Genomic DNA, 22,413 nt, shown 5'->3' with positions numbered 1-22,413 from the left:
ATAAGAACTAAGCAAATGTTGAAAAACAATGAATAAATCTTAAAAAAGGGCAAGAGGGTTGGAAGTCTTGTCTTGATGCATGACTTAGGGGATTTGCTTGATCTCTCAGGACTTTGTTTCTTAATCTGAAATGAATGAGTGAATGTTGTATGGAGGACGATTGTCAGAATATATACACTTCAATTTCTGACTACGCATGCCAAACAGAGGTAAGTTCTCATTTTCTATTTTCAACTACTGTGATTATCCATTTTTTTCCTATCATAGTAATAAAGTTATTGATCCTTTTTTATTTTTATTTTTTTCAGATAATTTAATTGCTTCAGGAACTGGGTCTCTTGAACTAATTCCATGGAAAAAGTAAACAATGTAACTATGTTCATTTTCTTGGGCCTTTCTCAGAACCCAGAAGTGGAAGAAATTTGTTTTGTGGTATTTTCTTTCTTCTACATGGCTGTTCTGCTGGGAAACCTTCTCATCATGTTGACAGTGCATATGGGCAACCTTTTCAAGTCTCCTATGTATTTTTTTCTCAACTATTTGTCCTTTGTGGACATCTGTTACTCCTCAGTTATAGCTCCCAAGATGATTGTTGATCTATTAGCCAAGAGTAAAACTATCTCCTACGTGGGGTGCATATTGCAACTCTTTGGGGCACATTTCTTTGGTTGTATTGAGATCTTCATCCTTATTGCAATGGCCTATGATCGGTATGTGGCCATCTGTAAACCTCTACACTATATGACCATCATGGACCAGGAGAGATGCAATAAAATGTTGCTTGGGACATGGGTAGGTGGGTTCTTACACTCTGTTATCGAGACAGCTTTGGTGGTCCAGCTCCCCTTTTGTGGACCCAATGAGATTGATCACTACTTTTGTGATGTCCATCCTATGCTCAAACTGGCCTGCACAGACACATATGCTGTTGGTGTTGTTGTGACAGCCAACAGTGGGACCATTGCTCTGGGGAGCTTTGTTATCTTGTTAATCTCCTACTCTGTCATCCTGTTGTTTCTGAGAAAGCAGTCAGCAGAAGGCAGGCGCAAAGCTCTCTCCACCTGTGGCTCCCACATCGCTGTGGTCGTCATGTTTTTTGGTCCATCCAGTTTCATGTACATGCGCCCTGATGTTACTTTTCCTGAGGATAAGATGGTGGCTGTATTTTACACTGTTATCACTCCAGTGTTAAACCCTTTGATTTATACACTGAGAAATGCAGAAGTAAAAATGGCAATGAAGAAACTGTGGGGTAGAAAGGTTTTCTGGGGGGCAAATAGCAAGTAGTTAAAAGTAATGATACTTTAAGATGGGTGATTTTAATTTGCCATTCTTGGTAAATGCATCTATACAGTGAAGACAGTAATACTGACCTTCTGGGGTTTCTGGGAGAAACAAATGTTGTGTTTTCCTCCTCGTTCATGCTTATTTTATCTGAAAAGTGAAAGTCTATTGAGTGTTAAGGACTAAGGTTGGTACATACTCCTTGGTACATACTCCAAAAATACAAACTTACTGCTGTGGGGTTGGATCCGACTCATTACAACCCCCTCCCCTTGGGTTTCCGAGTCAGTATCACTATGGAAGTAGATTGCCCAACTTTCCTTCTGAGGAGTGGCTGGTTGGTTTGAACTGCCAGCCTTCTGGTTGGTAGTCAAATGCCTTCAGCACTATGCTACCAGAGCTCCTACTGGTATAAATTAAACACTCAGTATCATATGCTGAATGTACAAAAGTATAAAAGAAAATTAGCAAGGATCCTAGGAAAAGTACGCTGATTGATGTAAACCAAACTCACTGCTGTGGAGTCAATGTCAACTAATAGCGACCCCTCCTTGGGTTTCTGAACCCATATATTTACGAAGTAGTAGGTTGCCCAGTCTTCCTTCGGAGGAGTGGGTGGTGGTTTGGTTTGAACCATCAGCCTTCTGGTTAGAAGTCAAACGCCTTAGACAGTATGCCACCAGAGCTGCTGGAGTCTTATGTAAAGTAAGCCTAGTATGTTTGAAACCAGAGGGGAAAGGTGTGCAGAATGACAAAAGAGGTATAAAACACAAGCTTATAAGACACAATTCTTGTTCTTTTCCAGTACTAGGGGGAAGGGTAGTTTCTTTTGTATAGGACTCATTTTCTTTGCCCATACAATAAGTATATTGAACAAGTGGAACAACTTTTAATTACAATAGCCTATAACTAAACTGTTGTTAGGAGCTCTGGTAGCATAGTGGCTACTCCTCGGAAGGAAGGTTGGGCAATCCTACTTCTGTAGTGATACTGCCTCGGAAACCCAAGGAGGGGTCGCTATGAGTTGGGGCCGACTCAACGGCACATAACAACAACAACAACAAACTGCTGTTAACTGACTTTAATCTAAACCTGGAATCTGTAGCCTCAGACCCTGTTCCTGTGAAATAACAGGAAAAAACAAAACAAAACAAAACAGAGGACACTTATGATAAATTTTGATAAATAGGTGACTGGGTTTAAGTCAACAGGATAAACACCTTTTTTTAATTAATTTACCCATGTAATTTCCTCCATGTTTGACAAAGCAACTACAGTGAATACAGTGAGCTCTTTTCCACTGCTTCCTTCACTGAAGTACCCAGACTCCCATCCTTATACTCCGAGGACGCTCATTGTGGTCAAACAAATGCCTTGCTTATGTGAACTGGTTCCTTGTCCAGGTAATATCTTTATCCTTCACTTTGGGATGCAAGCTGGACTTTTATTTAATTTAATTATTTTCTGTTTCAGTTGAGCATATCACTGATTATCTCCTATTGTTTCATTTATTTTTCCACAATTTTGATTATTCAGTTAGGATGCACATTATGTATATCCTTACATCTATTTGCGACTTCAGGGTGTGTACATGCAAATTTTCCTCAAATTAAGGATAGCATGTACTCTGGTAGCATAGTGCCTAAGGCACTTGACTGCTAACCAGAAGGCTGGTGGTTCAAACCCACCAGCCACTCCTTGGAAGGAAGATGGGGCAATCTACTTCCATAGTGATTCTGCCTCGGAAACCCAAGGAAGGGTCACTATGAGTCGGGGCTGACTCGACAGCACATAACAACAACAACAGTGCTTAAAGAATGCTTCATAACATTGAAGCAATAACAGAAGTAAAGAGAGAAAAATTCAAAAAGCAGAAAGACATATGCATTAGAAGATACAATGAACAAACTCTTGCCCTGTTGTTGTTGTTACAAATTCAGATTCTGCCCAGGTTGATGGGGCAAGAGAGGTCAGTATTAGTATTTTATTCCATAGATTTATCTCAAACATTTTCATGTTTTATAATAGCTTTATAACTGGCTGTCACAAGATGGCAGATATGACTTTGACTGAAGCCTTCATTGATGAAAATAAATGACAATATTTCTCAGTTTCCAGATAAAGAAATTAACTTATATCATTATGAAAAACTTATATCATTATGAGAATATATGTCTTCCTATGTCGTTTAACCACTGATGATCATTCTTTCTCTTGGAGCCACACAAAATATTTTAAACACTTTCAGTTTTTTGGTATTCTATACTCTATGGTATATGTGAAAGGATCTTTGATTTTCCTTTATAGGATGTCTTTTTTTCTCATTGAACATACCCAGGAGCTAAATACATTTCTCAAGTGTCAGTGTATCCAGAATGTCACTATTTTTGTAGTACCTAGGAGTTCTGGTCAGAAGGAAGGTTGGTCAATCTACTTCTGTAGTGATACCACCTCAGAAACCCAAGGAGGGTTCACTAAGAGTCGAGTCTGATTCCACGGCAGTGCATTGCATGTTGTTGTTGTTGTTATGTGCCGTCGAGTCAAACCCGACTCATAGCGACCCCTCCTTGGGTTTCCAAGGCAGTATCACTACGGAAGTAGGATTGCCCAACCTTCCTTCTGAGGAGTGGCTGGTGGGTTTGAACCACCAGCCGTCTGGTTAGCAGGCAAGTGTCTTAGCCACTGTGCTATCAGAGGCGCTCTGAATGCATAATGCCTAAGGCACTTGACTGCTAACCAGAAGGCTGGTGGTTCAAAACCACCAGCTACTCCTCAGAAGGAAGATTGGGTGATCTGCTTCTGTAGTAATACCATCTCAGAAACCCAAGGAGGGGTTTCTATGACTTAGATCTGACTTGACAGCATTGAGGTTTTATTTTGTTTGTTTATTTGGTTGTTTGTCTGAGAGGAGATGCTTCATTTCAATGTTTCTAATTCTTGGATGGTAACTAATTTTGAATAAAACCTGACCAACAAAAGATAAGACAAAACTTCTGTTTTATGCACAAGAAGATTGATTGTTGCATGGGAAATACATGAGTCCAACCTGCAGCTGGAGTTAAGCTCAGCCAAAATCAGATGAATGATCACTAACTACAGATGTATGAACAAGAATTTAATGATTCTTATGGAAGCCATAAGGAGCTCTGGAGACGAAGTGCCTAAGGTACTTGACTGCTAACTAGAAGGCTGGAGGTTCAAACCCACCACCCACTCTTGGAAGGAAGGTTGGGCAATCTACATACATAGTGATATCACCTCAGAAACCCAAGGAGTGGTCACTATGAGTCAGATCTTACTCGACAGCAGTGAGGTTTTTTTTTTTTTTTTCTTTTTCTGTTTTTTATGTATATGGGTGTTCATAAACTATGTTAAAATATTCTTTACATAATATTTAGTAATACTGTACTTTTCAATTTCCCAAAACTTACATGTTAATGGATAGAAGTTCTTCAATCACATATTAATGACAAATACTTGCACTCACATGTTGAGCAAAATAACTAATCACGTTATTTTATACATTTTTTTTTTATCAGATATGTTTGTAGACGAGGAATTGTACCATAGGCTGGAAAATAAAAGCTAGAAAGAAAAACTAGAAAATCATTCATCTTAGCTCCAAAGATTTTGTTTTTTGGCTTAATACATGTTTACATCATATTTTCTGCTAATAAAGTTTGTGTTCTCTTAGAAAAATCCAATGACAATAAACAACTTCATGATTTTGTTGCATGGCATACCCCGATGGGATTGACAGTTTCCCTAACTTCTCTTCAAGACTCACAAGCCCTCCAGTACCATATTCATCTCTCTCTCTCTCTCTCTCTCTCTCACACACACACAAGTACACAGAAACACTATGATTCGTTCCTTAAAAAAAAAAAAAAAAAATCCAACTATACAATGAGTATTACTTTGTCTCTGAACGTTCAGTTTGATACTATACATTCCAGATGGCAATTTTCATCTCCACATTTCTCAGAAGAGGGTATAGCATGGGACCTATTACAGAGTAAAACATAGGTAATTCTTTATCCTTTTCTCATTTTCATCAAATAGAACATAAATATTGCTGGACACAAAGAATGAAACAGTAAATATTGCGTAGTGCCTAAGGCACTTGACAGCTAATCAGAAGGCTGACAGTTCAAACCTACCAGCCACTCCTCAGAAGGAAGGTTGGACAATCTACTTCCATATTGATACTGCCTTGGAAACCCAAGGAGGGGTCACTATGAGTTGGGTACGACTCAATGACACATAACAACAATAACATTATATGGGATCTGCAGAGCAAGAGAATTTTGCATGACTCTATAGAGGAGGGAGTGTTGAGATTATACAATATAAGTGGGTAAGGAATCACTAGGACAGTAACAAAAATAAATACAACTACCCTCATCCTTGAACTGGTTGTTCAATTCAATGGCTGCAAGTGATCTCCAGTAAGATGATGAAGTTCCCCATTAAGAGTGCCCAGTAGCAGAGCAGGAATAAGATTAACACCAGACCTGTTTACTTATTTCCCTACAACCTCAAGAAGGAATATTTAATGATATTATTCTGATTTTCCATGGCATTGAGGTGAATCTACAGTACACAACAGAAACTTAATCCATGTGAAAAAATAGAGAAAATAATACATTTTTAAAAATGTTTTTTTTTTTTAAGGAAGTGTAAAGTTATCAGGATTAAGGCATATTATTAGATTCACTGTAAGGTTTGGTGCTGCCTGTCTGACTATGGAGGAAGACATTAGGGAAAGGCTTTCCCAGAGGACATTAAAGTTTTACATTATTTTCTTGAAATAGGCCTTATAAAGAAGTAGAGAAAAGAGCATTTGTTACAAAAGATCCTGTGCAATGGCAGATTTTAGTAAGTGAAAGACAGAACCAGCACCAATGTAGGCTGACTTTTACCAAATGTCACGTTTTGGCATCAGAGACTCTCTGGCACTGTTCATAAGGCAGCCTTCTTTATTTTTTCAGCTGCTTTCAAATTATCTCAAGAAGAGGTAGAAAAATAAAGCAAAACACAGCCTTGGAAAATTTTGGTGAGTTTGTTTATATTTTCCCCTAAAATCAATTTATCTATATAGAAGTTTTGTGCAAATAGTTCATTTAAATTTCTCTAATTTGAACATATTTAATAACTTGCAAGACACTGTTCTCATAATTAAGGGGAAAATGAAAGTATTAAGATAATGATAACAAGATAATAAAGTCTATCTATTCATGAGTATGAGATAGAGTATCATGAATATGAAATAAGAAATAGCGAGTCAAAAATTTTATCATTTCAGAAGGAAATGTCGGGTTATCATGTTTGAAATGCACAGAAACAGAAGGGAGAAATGTTTTCAGATGGATATTGATCCAAGGACAAAGTAACAGTCTTTGTGGTATGGACAAACCTTTGTGGTTTGGACAACAGCTGCCTAATTATGTCTGGACTAAATGCACAATTTTTGTTGCATAAGATGCAAGTAACATAATCCACAGTTGTCAAAGACTGCTATATTTGAGCTCCCCTTTTAGGGAAAAGAAGTGATTATTATTATTACTTTTTAATTAGGTGGAAATACAAAAATGGATCCAACATGCAAAAGCAGAGGGAGGTATTCAAGTTCTGAATCTGAATTATATTATAATTATTATTTTGTATTCCGTAAGAGAAGTCACACCTCAATGACTACTCCAATAACTTCAATCTGTGCACGTGAAGACACAGCAGCATAGTGTCCTTACCCGCTACAGCATCAGAGCCCCTTAATAATAGTGACGTTGTTATTATTTGCCCTCTTTGGGTTTCGGAGGCAGTATCATGACAGAAGAAGATTACCCAACCTTGGGGGTCCTAAAAGGAGCTCTGATGACATAGTGAGTAAGGCATTTGGCTGCTAACCATAATGAAGTGGCTCAAACCCACTAGCTGCTCCATTGGAGGAAGGTGGGGCAATCTACTTCCATAAAGATTTATAGCCTTGGAAATACAATGGGTGTCACTATGAGCTGGCAGTGACTTTGAGTTTTGGAAGGGTCCTAAAAACAGAAGAAGCCACGTTAACTGAGTAGAGTGGCTTTAATTTGATTGCAAGTTAAACTACTGTCAGGTTTATGTATTGCATGTAGCCATTTGGCTTCATTATAATTTTTTCTTAACATTTATTTCCACTACCTCAGATGAATTTTCGAACAGAACAAGGGGACACTACATGGTTTAAAATCAAGAAGGGAGTGCGTCAGGGTTGTATTCTTTCTCCACACTTATTCAATCTATATGCTGAGCAAATAATCCGAGAAGCTGGACTATATGAAGAAAAACGTGGTATCAGGATTGGAGGAAGAATCATTAACAACCTGAGATATGCAGACGATACAACTTTGCTTGCTGAAAGTGAGGATGACTTAAGGCACCTACTGATGAAGGTTGAAGAATACAGTCTGCAGTATGGATTACATCTCAACATAAAGAAAACAAAAATCCTCACAACTGGACCAATGAGCAGCATCACAATCAATGGAGAGAAGATTGAGGTTGTCAAGGAATTCACATTGCTTGGTTCTACAATCGATGCCAACGGAAGCAGCAGTCAGGACATTAGACGTCGTGTAGCATTGGGAAAGTCAACTGCGAAGGAACTGTTTCAAGTGCTGAGGAGCAAGGATATCTCCTTGAGGACTAAGGTGCGCCTGACACAAGCCATGATATTTCCAATCACCTTGTATGCATGTGAGAGCTGGACAATGAATAGGGAAGACCGAAGAAGAGTTGATGCTTTTGAGTTGTGGTGCTGGCGAAGAATGCTGAAAGTACCATGGACTGCTAAAAGAACTAACAGATCTGTCCTGGAGGAAGTGCAGCCAGAATGCTCCTTGGAAGCAAGAATGGCCAGACTTCGTCTCACCTATTTTGGTCATGTTGTAAGAAGGGACCATTCCCTGGAGAAGGATGTCATGCTTGGTAGGGTGTAGGGTCCACGAAAGAGGGGGAGGCCTTCAAGGAGATGGATTGATACAGTGGCTGCGATGATGGGCTCGAGTATAGCAGGGATTGTGGGGCTGGTGCGGGATCGGGCAGTGTTTCGTTCTGCTGTGCATGGGGTCGCTATGAGTTGGAAACGACTCGACGGCACTTAACAACAACAACAACAACAGATGAATTAATGTAGGTACAGCAGAAAGTATTAGCTACTGCACAGATTCCGCCTTGCTTGGCTAAAAGAAAATCAAGAACTAAGAGATGATCTAACACTACCTCTGCTAGGATCTGAACTATTCTGTTGTGCTTCAATTGCTTCAGCCATGGACTTAGTTACAATTGAATGGGTAAGATTCTGAAGGGTGTCTTTATGATAATGGAAGGGGACTAAAAGCACTATAGGGCTCTGACTCCTGCAATAATGAGGCTAAGTGCTAGCTTTGAGTGGTGCAGCTGGGAAGGGAGTATGTCTAGGCTGGTTTGGGGTTTATATGCCCAGACAGGGTGTGCTAACTCTCCTAGGGAGCACAATCATGTCATAGACCATTCGGTGAGGCAGCATGGCCACGACATTTTGTCGTTAGTTAGTTTTCCAGTCAACGTGACCATCCGCCCAGCAAAGCACAGTGTATCCATTGGTCGCACAGAGCCCCCCTCCCTGTGCTGGTGTCAGTCAGGGACAGTACAGAAGAGTTATCCTTCTGTATCCAGGGCTCCGAATCTTGGCCCTGATTGGAATAATGTCAGAGGAACCCTTCTTTTAGGGCCATGTATAGATTTTGGCAAAGAGAACACCTTTTCTTTTTTTTTTTTAACTAACAGTCAGCCAGGTGGGGGTGATAAGAGAGGTTTCCAACAGCAGGACAAACTTGTCTGTCGGTTTGTCCTGCTGTGGTGACATACAGACGTGAGTTTGGAGGCTGAGCCTCTGGTGGTTTGCACAGGTAACAGCCCAGCTTATAGACTGAGACAGACTAGGAAGAAGGAAGAGGCCGTCCACTTCTGAAAGAATTGGCCAGGGAAAACCTTATGAAATAGCAAAGAAACACTGTTTGGTACATTACCACGCACCTTTAGGAATAGTCCGTTTAGGCTAAAAGGCTCTCACAATAGGACTGGGAAAGAGCTGCAACATCTGAGTAAACCCAGCCTTAGCTCAAGTATAGCAGGGATTGTGGGGCTGGCATGGGATCGGGCAGTGTTTCGTTCTGCTGTGCATGGGGTCGATATGAGTCGGAAATGACTCGACGGCACTTAACAACAATAACAACAAATGGTAGTAAAACTTGGTTCTTTTGGGGCTAATTAAAATGTGGGTAGAGTTGATCTTGTGAATGCCATCTATTTAGTTTATCTTTGGGCCCAAGAGTCCAATTTCTCTTCTATATCCTGTCTATCAGATTTGGATTTAGCTAATGCAAGGGGCTGGGGGAAAAAATTAAGTAGGACAAGTATTGCAGAAGGTATCTTGAGTTAGGGTACAGCTAGGGACCACTCATAGATTAGTGGCAATCTTTGCTGCACTATTTTCTCTTCCCTCACTGGGCCTTGGGTGACAAATCCAGACGTTTTGCAGGTTTTCTCCTAATGACATAGTCCATGGTTGCTGCCCAGGGGTATCACTCTGCCAGTCAGCAGGGTAAGCTTGAATAAGAAAGGAAATAGTAATATGGTAAAGAGAGATTGGGTTAAATGTGTGACCATATTTGAAATGGTACTACGGGGAATTTTGTGAAATTATTTTATGGGAAGTACCAAGATTGGCTCCTGTTGGCAATAAACAGAAGTGACATAGAAATATATAGATTATGTAAGAAATATATAGATTATGTAAGAAACATATAGATTATGTTAGAAATATATAGCTTATAAGGGGCTTAGAAACATATAGACTACATTGTATTATACTAGAAATATATAGATTACAGCCAAGAGAGTTACTAATATAGGAATACAACTGAAATGTGTTGGGACTGCTTATCTGGCCAAGTGGCCAACATTTAAAAAACAAATACTTAAGGTTTTCTACTGGGGTGCAAGTCCAGTCTTCATGATTCTGCAAGTTTGCTCTTCCATTTTCTTGTGATGGATCCAGGCACTAAGTCCACTGACTTTCACAACCGTTGGGGTTGTCAGAAGCCCTTTGAAGGGTCCAGTCTACATTTCCTTGATGGACTAGGCTTTCTAGGCTTTAAAACTCAGTTAGCTTCTCAGGTTCTTTGACGAGGAACACAGTGCTGCAACAGCTTTTAGACACACAGACCACTCACTGGAGACAGTGTCTGTTGTTGTTGTTATTTGCTATCGAGTCAGTCCCGACTCATAGCGACCCCTCCTTGGGTTTCCGAGGCAGTATCACTACGGAAGTAGGAATGCCCAACCTTCCTTCCGAGGAGTGGCTGTTGGGTTTGAACCGCCAGCCTTCTGGTTAGCAGTCAAGTGCCTTAGGCACTATGCTACCAGAGCTCCAAAGTTTCTTAGAAAAGTAAGCCACAGGTTTCTTCCAGAACCTAGAGTCTGGGTTACAATTTCAGAGTGATCCCCCCAGTCTCATAAGCAAACAAATTAAAAAAGGCTTTTTGGAATCTGGGAGACCTGGGGGGCGGCGGCCTTCAAGCAGGACTCCTTTGTTGGCTTCCAACATCTGTTGATCAGCCTCACTTCATTGAAAGGTATTAACCTCTTTCCTTTCTAGTGCCTTATGAAAAGGTTTTGCCAAAAGTCTAAAATTACGGGTCCAAATCTGGCAAAGTCCTGCCATGCTGAGAAAATCCTACAGTTTTTCATAGAGGTTGGGGATGCTAGTTGGTAAATGTCTTGTTTTCTTTCTGGCTATAGTCCTTGCTTTCTATCTGGAAAATATATCCTAAAAATGTAACCCTTATTTCAGTGATTTGGGCTTTATGTCAAAACATTTTGTATCCTGTTTCTGCCGGTAAATTTAAGGTTAACTGGCATTTAATAAATTTAATACATCTTACTGAGCCGGCACTAGAGTCAGAGTCTGACTTACTAGTTATGAACAGGTCATCCACACCCTGCAATAACCCCATTCTTGAGTGTGAAATCCTCAATTCCTTGGCCAGAGCTGACCTAAACAAACTAGGAGAGTTTTTGAATCACTGGGGAAGAAACTTCCAATAGAACTTTTGTTTCTGCCTCGTGTGTCAGGTCCTGCCCAGTCAAAAGCAAAACATTCGTGACTCTTAGTTTCTAATGGAATGCAGAAAAATGCATCTTTCAGGTCTAGCACCAAGAGCCACCCAAATGTTGCTGTAAGGACCGACAGTGAAGTGTATGGGTTTGGTACAACTAGGCATGCAGCTATCATTAATTGTTTGATGGCACGTTGTTGTTGTTGTTGTTAAGTGCCGTCGAATCGTTTCCGACTCATAGCGACCCCATGCACAGCTGAACAAAACACTGCCCAATCCCGTGCCAGCCCCATAGTCCCTGCTATACTCGAGCCCATCATCGCAGCCACTGTATCAATCCATCTCCTTGAAGGCCTCCCCCTCTTTTCGTCGACCCTCCACCCTACCAAGCATGACATCCTTCTCCAGGGAATGGTCCCTTCTGACAACATGGCCAAAATAGGTGAGACAAACTCTGGCCATTCTTGCTTCCAAGGAGCATTCTGGCTGCACTTTCTCCAGGACAGATCTGTTAGTTCTTTTAGCAGTCCATGGTACTTTCAGCATTCTTCACCAGCACCACAACTCAAAAGCATCAACTCTTCTTCAGTCTTCCTTATTCATTGTCCAGCTCTCACATGCATATGAGGTGATTGGAAATATCATGGCTTGTGTCAGGTGCACCTTAGTCCTCAAGGAGATATCCTTGCTCCTCAGCACTTGAAACAACAGTTCCTTTGCAGTTGACTTTCCCAATGCTACATGTCACCTAATGTCCTGACTGCTGCTTCCGTTGGCATCGATTGTAGAACTAAGCAATGTGAATTCCTTGACAACTTCAATCTTCTCTCCATTTATTGTGATGCTGCTCCTTGGTCCAGTTGTGAGGATTTTTGTTTTCTTTATGTTGAGATGTAATCCATACTGCAGACTGTATTCTTCAACCTTCATCAGTAGGTTCCTTAAGTCATCCTCACTTTCAGCGAGCAAAGTTGTATCGTCTGCATATCTCAGGTTGTTAATGATTCTTCCTCCAATCCTGACACCACGTTTTTCTTCATATAGTCCAGCTTCTCAGATTATTTGCTCAGCATATACATTGAATAAGTGTGGAGAAAGGATACAACCCTGATGCACTCCCGTCTTGATTTTAAACCATGTAGTGTCCCCTTGTTCTGTTCCAATGACAGCCTCCTGGTCAAGATACAGATTCCTCATGAGTACAATCAAGTGCTCGGGAATTCCCATTCTTCTCAATGTTATCCATAATTTGTCATGATCCACACAATCAAATGCCTTTGCATAGTCAATAAAACACAAGTCAACATCTTTCTGGTATTCTTTGCCTTGAGCCAAGATCCATCTGACAACAGCTATGATATCCCTTGTTCCATGTCCTCTTCTGAATCTGGCTTGAACCTCCGGAAGTTCTCTGTCAATATACTGCTGCAAACGTTTCTCAATGTTGATGGTATGAGAATATTGGAAAGACCTGTAACTTTCAACCTTCTTCTTTGCTTGTAAATTTGGCTTGTTAAACGCTGACTGAGAACATCTGAGGAGACTGAAATCTACATTTCTTTGGATTAAGCTTTGTTTTATATTCTGTGCCTCCCTTTTTAGGGGGTATTGTTTAATCAGAGGATGCTCAGTTTCTGGTAGCAATTCTACAACCACTGGGAGGGCTTCTTATGTTCAGCCTGGAATCACTTGGCATAGTGCCTAAGGCATTTCACTGCTAACCAGAAGTCTGGCAGTTCAAACCCACCAGCCACTCCTCAGAAGGAAGGCTAGGCATGCTACTCCCATAGTGATACTGCCTCAGAAGCCCAAGGAGGGGTTGCTATGAGTCGGATCCAACTCGATGGCAGTGTGCGTGCGTGGAGTCTCATGACCAACCTCAGGGCTGATCTGTCCTTTCAATCACTGGGAAATGGATATCCTTCAACACGCAGAATGGCAGGCAATGAGGTCATCTGCTGATCTGAACAGGAGAAGATGGGCTTGCCAGCCCTTTTCTGTAGGCACACTCATGTGCATTTTTCCCTGATGAAATGAAATTTCTCCCTCTAGTTTGCACAAGAGATCCCCAAGCAGTGGCACTGGACACTTGGCATATACAAAAAGGAATGGGTTAACTTTTTCCCTAGGGTTGAATAAGACAAAAGTCTTAAAAAAAGAAACAAAAAAAAAGTGTTTCTTTACTGTACACTCCTGTAACTGTGGACTCTTGGTCGTAATAGGCCCTCCCTTCTTCTCAGGTTAAAACTGAATGTGTGGCTCTTGTGTCAACAAAATACTTAGTGAGCTTTCCATCCACGTGTATTACAATCAGAGGCTTAGGTGGAAGGCTTGCCTCCAGTCTCCTTCAATCTGAATCTCCGTCTCTTTCTTTAATACCTGGATACTGGCTCTCTTTTTTGCTTGTCTGTTCCTGTTTCTTGAGTATTTAGGACACTCATTTCCACTGCCCTGTTTCCCTATGGGGAGCTCTGGTAGCACAGTAGCTAAGACACTTGACTGCTAACCAGAAGGCTGGCAGTTCAAACCCACCAGCCACTCCTTGGAAGGAAGATGGGGCAATATACATCTGTAGTGATACTGCCTCAGAAACCCAAGTAGGGGTTGCTATGAGTGGGGTTCGACTTGACAGCACATAACAACTACAACAACTGTTTCCTTACAATAAGCACACTGATCCTTTACTAAAACAACTTTGGTGTAGGGCCCAGGAATAGGTCTCTTGGTGGCCCTCCTTCTCTTTGTGCTCCCAGCTCAAATCCCTCTTCTTGGAGGACAGCAGATAAAACTTGAGCCTGGGTGGTGGCAAAGATCTGTGATTACTGCTTTGTTTGATGAGTTTCTTTCTTACATTGTCCCCTTCTCTTTCTCTCTTCCATTGTAAACTATAAAAGACATCTCTACTAAATGACATATACACAAGGTGATGTTACCTTCTACCTTTTGCATCTTTTTCTGGATATCAGATGCATTTTGCCCAAGTTCTAGCATTTTCTGGAGCCACTGAGTCCCAGTCTGTACTGCCCAAAGCAGCATGTAATCTCTCTAAAAAGTTGTAAGCATCCTCCACCAGTTTTTGTTTGATTTCATATACTTTACTGAAACTAATGCTTGGGAATACCTTGTTGAAGTCTCACTGGCAAACAGTCTCGATAATAGACCAATTGTCCTCACTGACTAACATCGTTTGGTCTGTATTTGGATCGTTAGTCAGGGCTGACTCGACGGCACATAACAACAACATAACAATACTAAATGGAGCACATTCCAATACCATGCGTGCGTATCCAGCCTTGTTGTTGTTGTTATGTGCCATGGCTCTCTTTTTTGCTTGTCTACCTAAGTGAAAGTCCCCGACTCATAGCGACCCCTCCTTGGGTTTCCGAGGCAGTATCACTACGGAAGTAGGATCGCCCAATCTTCCGTCCGAGGAGTGGCTGGTGGGTTTGAACCGTCAGTATCCGGCCTATATCTACCTAAGTGGAAATTGTCCTTGCTACTGGCTTTGCTCACATTCCAGCTCATATTGGGTAGAACTAGGGACTTAGCTCTCTCCACTCCAAGTAAGTGTGGGAGAAACTGAAAGAAGGGTAACTGGTCATCCGTACCTATTTTCAGGGGTAAAAACCTGAACCTGGTAAAGGAAAGTATAACCAAGGACTTCGAACGGATTTTTGATGATAGAATGGAGATGGTGGATAAGGGGACAGTGGCAGTGGTGGGCTTAGGGGGTGGGCAGTTGAGGCTGCTACCACCAGCAGGTTGAAGGTTGGTTGCTGGGAAAAAGCTTTAGCATAGTGTAACAAACCTTGGGAAGGTTGGTCTAAAACCTGAAGTTTCTTTGTATCCTTTCTTGAAGTCTAAACACACATTATACACTTTTCTTGACTTTCTTTATCTCTGTGGGAGCTCTGGTGGTGTAGTGCCTAAGGCATTTGATTGCTAGAAGGCTAGCGATTCAAACCCAGCAGCCATTCCTTGGGTGGAAGACTGGGCAATCTACTTCCTCAGAGAAACCGCCTTGGAAACCCAACGAGGAGTCGCCGAGAGTTGGATTCTACTCATTATACACTTTTCTTGAGTTTCTTTATCTCTATACAACATCGTAAAATCTTCCACATAATATTTGTCTTTCCATTTCCCCATCGTAGTACACAAGAAGTTCAGCTCTAGGATGGTGCTATACCTCAAAACTCCACCAGAGGACAACACTTCATCATCATTTAACCTGCACTGCAGCCATGCCACATTACAGAAAAGGGCTGAAGGACCAACTTGTTTTTTTCCCATAGGCTAATGACCGATCTTACGCCCATTACCAAGAATGAATTCCAGTGCTGTGCACGTCTCAGAACTTCCAGAATTGCCCATGGCATTGCCAAGTAACAAAATGTGCCTTATGCCTAAAAGGAAATCCCCTAGCAAAAAAGAAAATTTAAGTTGACCTAAGTTTGCCTTGTTGGGGAATGAGTTCCCAAACAAAATACCAGTCAACTTACTGCTGCATCGATGGTGGAAATTCCCTAAACCTAGCATTTACTTACCAATACTTCAAGTTGTCATTCACCTAAACCACAACGTGTTTCAACTTCTTGTGGGAGTCCCTGTTAAGGCTGAGGTGGTAGGCCCCCAAGTACACCTGAGCATCTGAAGGAGAAAGGTACCTCGGTGAGCACTACATCATCCACAGAGATCTCCCTGCCTAGTCCCTCTGACACTCACTCAGTGGGGCTCCACGCTGGCTCCTCAAGGAGGTTTCTGCATAAACTCCAGGGTGCTCAGCACCACTGTGTATGCACTCAAATCACAGGCTGAATGGAGGTTGGCAAAAGGCACTTTTATTTCTTTAGCTGAAAGAAAGGAAGAGGTAGGCTAATTTCCTTCCAAGAGAGCTCATAGGGGACATGTTGTTGTTGTTGTTGTTGTTTGCCATCGAGTCAAACCTGACTCATAGCGACCCCTCCTTGGGTTTCCAAGGCAGTATCACTACAGAAGTAGGATTGCCCAACCTTCCTTCCGAGGAGTGGCTGGTGGGTTGAACCACCAGCTGTCTGGTTAGCAGGCAAGGGTCTTAGACAATATGCTACCAGGGGACAGGCAGTGGAGGGTTTTTAGTGGGCCTGGAAACTAAAGAAACAAAGAGTGCTCAGCATGAGGGCATTGACTAAGGGTCGGTGTACGGGGTGGTTCCTGGGGACTGACTCCCGGCTTCTAACATGAGTCCAAGCGTTCTGTTTCCACTGAAAGAAGACTTTTTTTCCTGATGGCCTGAAAGGTCACTCACAATATTTTTTCTTGTTTCTCAGTATTAGCCTGAGACAACACGTCTTGACAAAACATACATCACTTCTGGACTCAGATGCAGTTATGTGCATACCATTCAGCAGAAGGACGTTGTATTCAAACTCAGATCACTCCCAGACCCAGGTGCAGCTCTATACATGACGCCCTTGAACAAGAGAAAGTTGTATATTTAAAACCTCACTGTCTGAAGCTCACTGATGAATGTCAAGTACAGGTATGCCCAAGATCAGAAAGGAAATTGTAGCCTTATGTCTTCATTTGTGTGTCAAAAGAGGTGAACTTCTCCAGATATACAAATGCTACTCGCTCCTCAAACACAGACAAACCAGTTGCTCTACAGGGGATTCCACCTTATGGTGACCCCATGTGTGTCAGAGTGTAACTGTGCTCTATAGACCTCTTTTGTTTTGCTTTAATCCTGTTTTATTTCATTATTGTTATTGAGAATATGCACAGTAAAACATACATTAATTCAACACTTTCAATATGTTCAACTCAGTGACATTGCTTACTTTTTTAGAATTGTGCAACAAGTATTGTCACCCTCCTTTTATGAGTTGTTCTTCCCCCATTAACACAAGTCACTGCCCCCTAGGGTTCCTATCTAATCTTTTGAGGTGCTGTTTTGTCAGTTTGATATCATAGTTCTTAAAAGAGCATCATGTTGAAGACAGATACTTTACACTGTTAAGTGTTTTTAATAGCAGGTTTTTTAAAAGTAGATTATCAGGTGTTTCTTCCAAAGTGTTTCTGAGTGGAATTTAATCTTGTTTTGGTTAATAGCTGAGCATGTTAACTGTTTGCACAGCCCAGTAATCACAAACACAGAAGTTCTTTCAAAATCAGGTTTTGTACACGTAAAAAATAAAAACCAAGGAAACATATAAACCAGTAAACGGATTTTAAAAATGGTAAGAGTGATGGAACTCTTGGCTTAATCGCTGTTTCAGGGGAGTTTCTTGATTTCGCTGGACTTTGTTTCCTCATCTGAAGTAGATGAATGGATTGTTGAATGAAGGCTGATGGTCAGAACAGACTTCAGTTCTCTAACTAGGCATGCTTAACAGCAGTAAGCACCTGTGTTCCATTTTCAAATATTGCAATTATCTAGTTATCTCTGCAAAGAAATAATGCTGTGGATTTTTTTTTTTTAATCTTTTTTTTTTTTTTTTTTTCCCAGACAATTCAATTGTCTCAGGAACTTGGTCTCCTGGATTAATTCCATGGAAAAAACAAGCAATGTAACTGTATTCATTTTCTTGGGTCTTTCTCAGAACCCAGAGGTGGAAGAAGTTTGTTTTGTGGTGTTTTCTTTCTTCTACATGGCTAGTCTTCTGGGAAACCTTCTCATCACGCTGACAGCGCACATGGGCAACCTTCTCAAGTCTCCTATGTATTTCTTTCTCAACTATTTGTCTTTTGTGGACATCTGTTACTCCTCAGTTATAGCTCCAAAGATGATTGTTGACCTCTTAGCCAAAAGAAAAACTATTTCCTACCCAGGGTGCATGTTGCAACTCTTTGGGGCACATTTCTTTGGTTCCACTGAGGTCTTCATCCTTATCCTAATGGCCTATGATCGGTATGTGGCCATCTGTAAACCTCTACACTATTTGACTATCATGGACCAGGACAGATGCAATAAAATGTTGCTGGGGACCTGGGTAGGTGGGTTCTTGCACTCTGTGATTGAGATGGCTTTGGTGGTCCAGCTCCCCTTTTGTGGACCCAATGAGATTGACCACTACTTTTGTGATGTCCACCCTGTGCTCAAACTGGCCTGCACAGACACATATGTTGTTGGTATTGTTGTGACAGCCAACAGTGGGACCATTGCTCTGGGGAGCTTTGTTACCTTGTTAATCTCCTACTCTGTCATCCTGTTGTTTCTGAGAAAGCAGTCAGCAGAAGGCAGGCGCAAAGCTCTCTCCACTTGTAGCTCCCACATCGCTGTGGTCGTCATGTTTTTTGGTCCCTGTACTTTCATGTACATGCGCTCTGATGTTACCTTTGCTGCAGATAAAATGGTGGCTGTGTTTTACACCATTATCACCCCCATGTTAAATCCTTTGATTTATACACTGAGAAATGCAGAAGTGAAAAATGCAATGAAAATATTGTGGTATAAGAAGCTGGGTGATTTTAGTCTTTTCAATCTTGGTTAATACATCTATACAGTGAAGATAATAATACTGATTTGTAGGGTTGTTGGGAGAAACAAATGTTATTTTCTCCCTCTCATTTATACCTAATTTCTTTAAAAAGTGAAAGTCCAATTAGTGTTCAGAACTGTGATACATATTAAGTATTAAATACTCAATACACATATGTTGTACAAAGGGAAGAAAAAAGAGAACAAGAACATTAACAAGGATCCAAGGTTATGCATGCTCATATAAATCCTCCCCCAAAGACAGGTTCTTGTGAAACAAAACCTAGAAAGGTTGGAACAGGAGGAGAAAGGTGTTCAGAATGAGAAAAGGGGATAAAACTCAAGCTTAAAAGACAAAAATACATATTCTCAAGCCCTGGTCTTGGGAAAAGAGAAATAAAATATTTGTTCTTTTCTGTAGGACTAAACTTTCTTTACCCGAATAATAAGGATGTTTGAAAAAATGACCACATTTCATTTATAATAACCCTTGGGTATGCTACGTTAACTGACTCTAATCTCTTCTAGAATCTGTGATTGCATTTGAAACAACTGACAGAAAAAGCTGAATAAACTGAATGGAAACAAAGCCACTTTGATGATGATGTGACTGTGTTCAGTCAACAGTGTACACAACAGTTTTAATTTATCTGTTTCCTCCACCTTTGACAAAATAACTTAACAGAATACAGTGAGGCATTTTCCACTGTTTTCTGATTTAGCTAATGAGATGTTCCATACATGAATTCCAGAAAGACTCATTCTCATCAAACAAATAAATATCTTGCTCATGTGAACTGATAACTTTTCAGAAAATGTTTCTCCTTCACCATGGGATGGAACCTGAAATTTTATTTTATTTTATTTGAAGGTGAACATATCACTAATTATCTCAACTATTGTTTCATTTCCATTTCCACAATTTTGATTATCCAGTCATGATGGATATTATGTATATCTCTTATGCCTGTTGTGGTTGCAGAGTATGTGTGTGTGTGTGTAAAGAGTTCTCACATTAAGGACTATACATAGTTAGTACATAAAAATGCTTGCTGATGTTGATACAATCACAAAATTGAAGAGAGGAAAGATTAAAAAAAAAGCAGCAGCACATCTAAATTAGGAATTATAATCCAGAAACTCTTGTGTTGGGATCATGTAAATCCCTGGTTATTGTCCCAAATGAGACATATACTCACTGCATCTCTGTGGGCCTCCACTTCCTCAGTTTTAACATGAGAACTAAATGAACGCTTATCAAGCTTGGCTGATGATTCAAATCACTTTGAGAGATTTTCAAACAGATAGGAAATCCTATTCTAAGAGTGTCTTATTCAGTAGGCCAGGGGTAAGTGATTTATAAGAATCTACATTTTTATAAAGCTCTTCTGGTAATTTTAATGTAGTCAGGTAAGTTGGATTTGGGAACACTAAAACTAGATGATCTTTAATGAAGCTTAGGCTTAAGAGTTTTATTAGTCAATGAATCTAATCCAAAAATCCTAGTTTTGAATGTATTTTCCCTTCTGCCCTGATAACCACTACAAAAGGAGGTAAAATTGCACCGAATTTACAAAATTTTGGAATAAATCAATATTATCCATTCAACAAGTTTCTTTACAATACTCTTTCACTTAGCAATACTTGTTTGGAATTGAGGGATAATTGTATTGATATTGCATATGTGAGGTCCTTAAGAAGGTAGGAGTTGTCAGGTTTGTGACTCTTAAAGTTTGGGTAAGAGAACATGAAATTGTACTATAGTATCCACCAGTGACTTTATAACCTTACCCCTGTTCACAAAGTTTTCTAAGGGTCAGTTCCTACCAGAGGAGCTCAGAGAGTCTCCTCTTCATTCTTTGGAAGTAAATGACCAAAAGTGATGTGAATTCAGACTCTTCCCAGGTTTGGTGTGGCAAGGTAAGTCATTAATAACATTTATTTCATAGATATATTGTCATAATTCTTTTATGTTTTATAACAGCTTTATAACAGTGCTATCATATGAAGGGACATGTAACCTTGATTAGCGCCTTCATTGATGAACATAAATGACCAACTTTTTCATTTACAAGATAATGAAAATATATCTCTCTGTGTCTGTGAACTGATTATAGTTCTGTTTTCTGGAGCATCACAAAATATTTTAAGCACAGTTCCGTGGAATAATCATTTGAATGTATAAATATCTTTGATGTTCCAACATTGGTTGTCCTTTTTCTCATTTAAGATATCCAACCTTTTAGAACATTTCTCACATATCAGGGTTTCTAAAATTTCACTATTTTTACAGTACCTGAGCAGAGATTCTTCATTTTGATGTTTCCAATTCTTATGTGGTGACCCAATTTTGAATGAAATCTGACCAACAGGAAATTAGGTAAAATTCTCTGAAAAACAGAAAATTAAATAAAACTTCTCTTCTATGTATGAGAAAATGATAGTTACGTGGGGAATACCTGAACCCAACCTGAAGTCTGACATTAAGGACAGCCAAGATCAGATGAATGGCCCATGACTTACAGATCTATGAACAAGAATTCAATGATTCTTGTGCAAGCCATGAGCTTTAGAATAGCTTGTAACATAGCATTAGTGAGCTAACATATCCAAAAATAGCATGGTCAAATTATGAAAGGGAAAATTTTCAGTCATGCTCCTAAATTTTTTAAAAACATCCAAATATTTAGTGAGAAGGACTTTGCCAGGATGCCTCTGGGTGGTATCAGTAGTTTGTGATCAGTTGCTAAACTAAAATGTCAGTGGTTCAAACCCACCTAGCTGTGTCATGGAAGAAAATTCATGACAGTCTGCTTCTGTGAAGATTGTATTCATGAAAATTATATGGAGCAGTTCTACTTTATAACATATGAGTTTACCATAAGTTGGAATTTACAAGATGGCAAGGAGTTTGGGGTTTTTGTTTCTTACTGTTGTTGTTGTTGTTATTTGCCATCAAGTCGTCTCCAACTCATAACAACACCTCCTTGGGTTTCCGAGTAGTATCACTACGAAAGTAGATTGTCCTGTCTTCCTTCCGAAGAGTGGCTGGTGGGTTTGAGCTGCCAGCCTTCTGGTTAGTAGTCAAGTGCCTTAGGCATCACGCTACCAGAGCTCCTGTTTTTCTTACTAGGAGCTGTATAAAAATATCAAGCTTGATAGAATGAACATGAAGAAAAGCACATAACTGATTCTCCACACAAAGCCAAACTCCTATGTCTGCTGTCAGACTCCCTTCCAGGGATAGCATATAGGACAAAACACACATAATATTACAGACTTAGATGGATAGTTCTCCACTCTTCCTTTACTGATAAATTATAAAACAAGGGTTAACAAAATAACTACGATCCATGTTCAAACTCCTGAAAGGTCTGTCTCTTTTGAAGAAACCACATAGCATTTTGTCTCAATAAGCAAATTTAATCAATTTGTGGATAATGGGGCTTACTTCTACATCAACAATAGACTTTTTAAATATAAGCATCAGAAGCAGACCCTGCCCACACATCTCTGTCCAGCCTCACCTTCCTA

General features: G+C 40.3%; 2 protein-coding genes across 2 annotated transcripts; both read left to right on the top strand.

Moving 5' to 3' along the window:
• Nucleotides 1–351: 351 nt before the first annotated feature.
• On the top strand, nucleotides 352–1,287 carry LOC103210759 (olfactory receptor 4S2-like). The gene has a single exon (XM_007956673.1). It carries the CDS (start codon nucleotides 352–354, stop codon nucleotides 1,285–1,287), a length of 936 nt encoding a protein of 311 aa, XP_007954864.1.
• A 16,663-nt stretch (nucleotides 1,288–17,950) lies between these two features.
• On the top strand, nucleotides 17,951–18,892 carry LOC103210758 (olfactory receptor 4S2-like). Its single transcript, XM_007956672.1, has one exon. It carries the CDS (start codon nucleotides 17,951–17,953, stop codon nucleotides 18,890–18,892), a length of 942 nt encoding a protein of 313 aa, XP_007954863.1.
• The last annotated feature ends 3,521 nt before the right edge of the window (nucleotides 18,893–22,413 follow it).

This window comes from Orycteropus afer, unplaced genomic scaffold (assembly GCF_000298275.1).
Source record: "Orycteropus afer afer isolate SDZICR_OR568_19922 unplaced genomic scaffold, OryAfe1.0 scaffold00650, whole genome shotgun sequence".
Taxonomy (NCBI): Eukaryota; Metazoa; Chordata; class Mammalia; order Tubulidentata; family Orycteropodidae; genus Orycteropus; species Orycteropus afer.
This window is presented reverse-complemented; position numbering and strand designations above follow the sequence as displayed.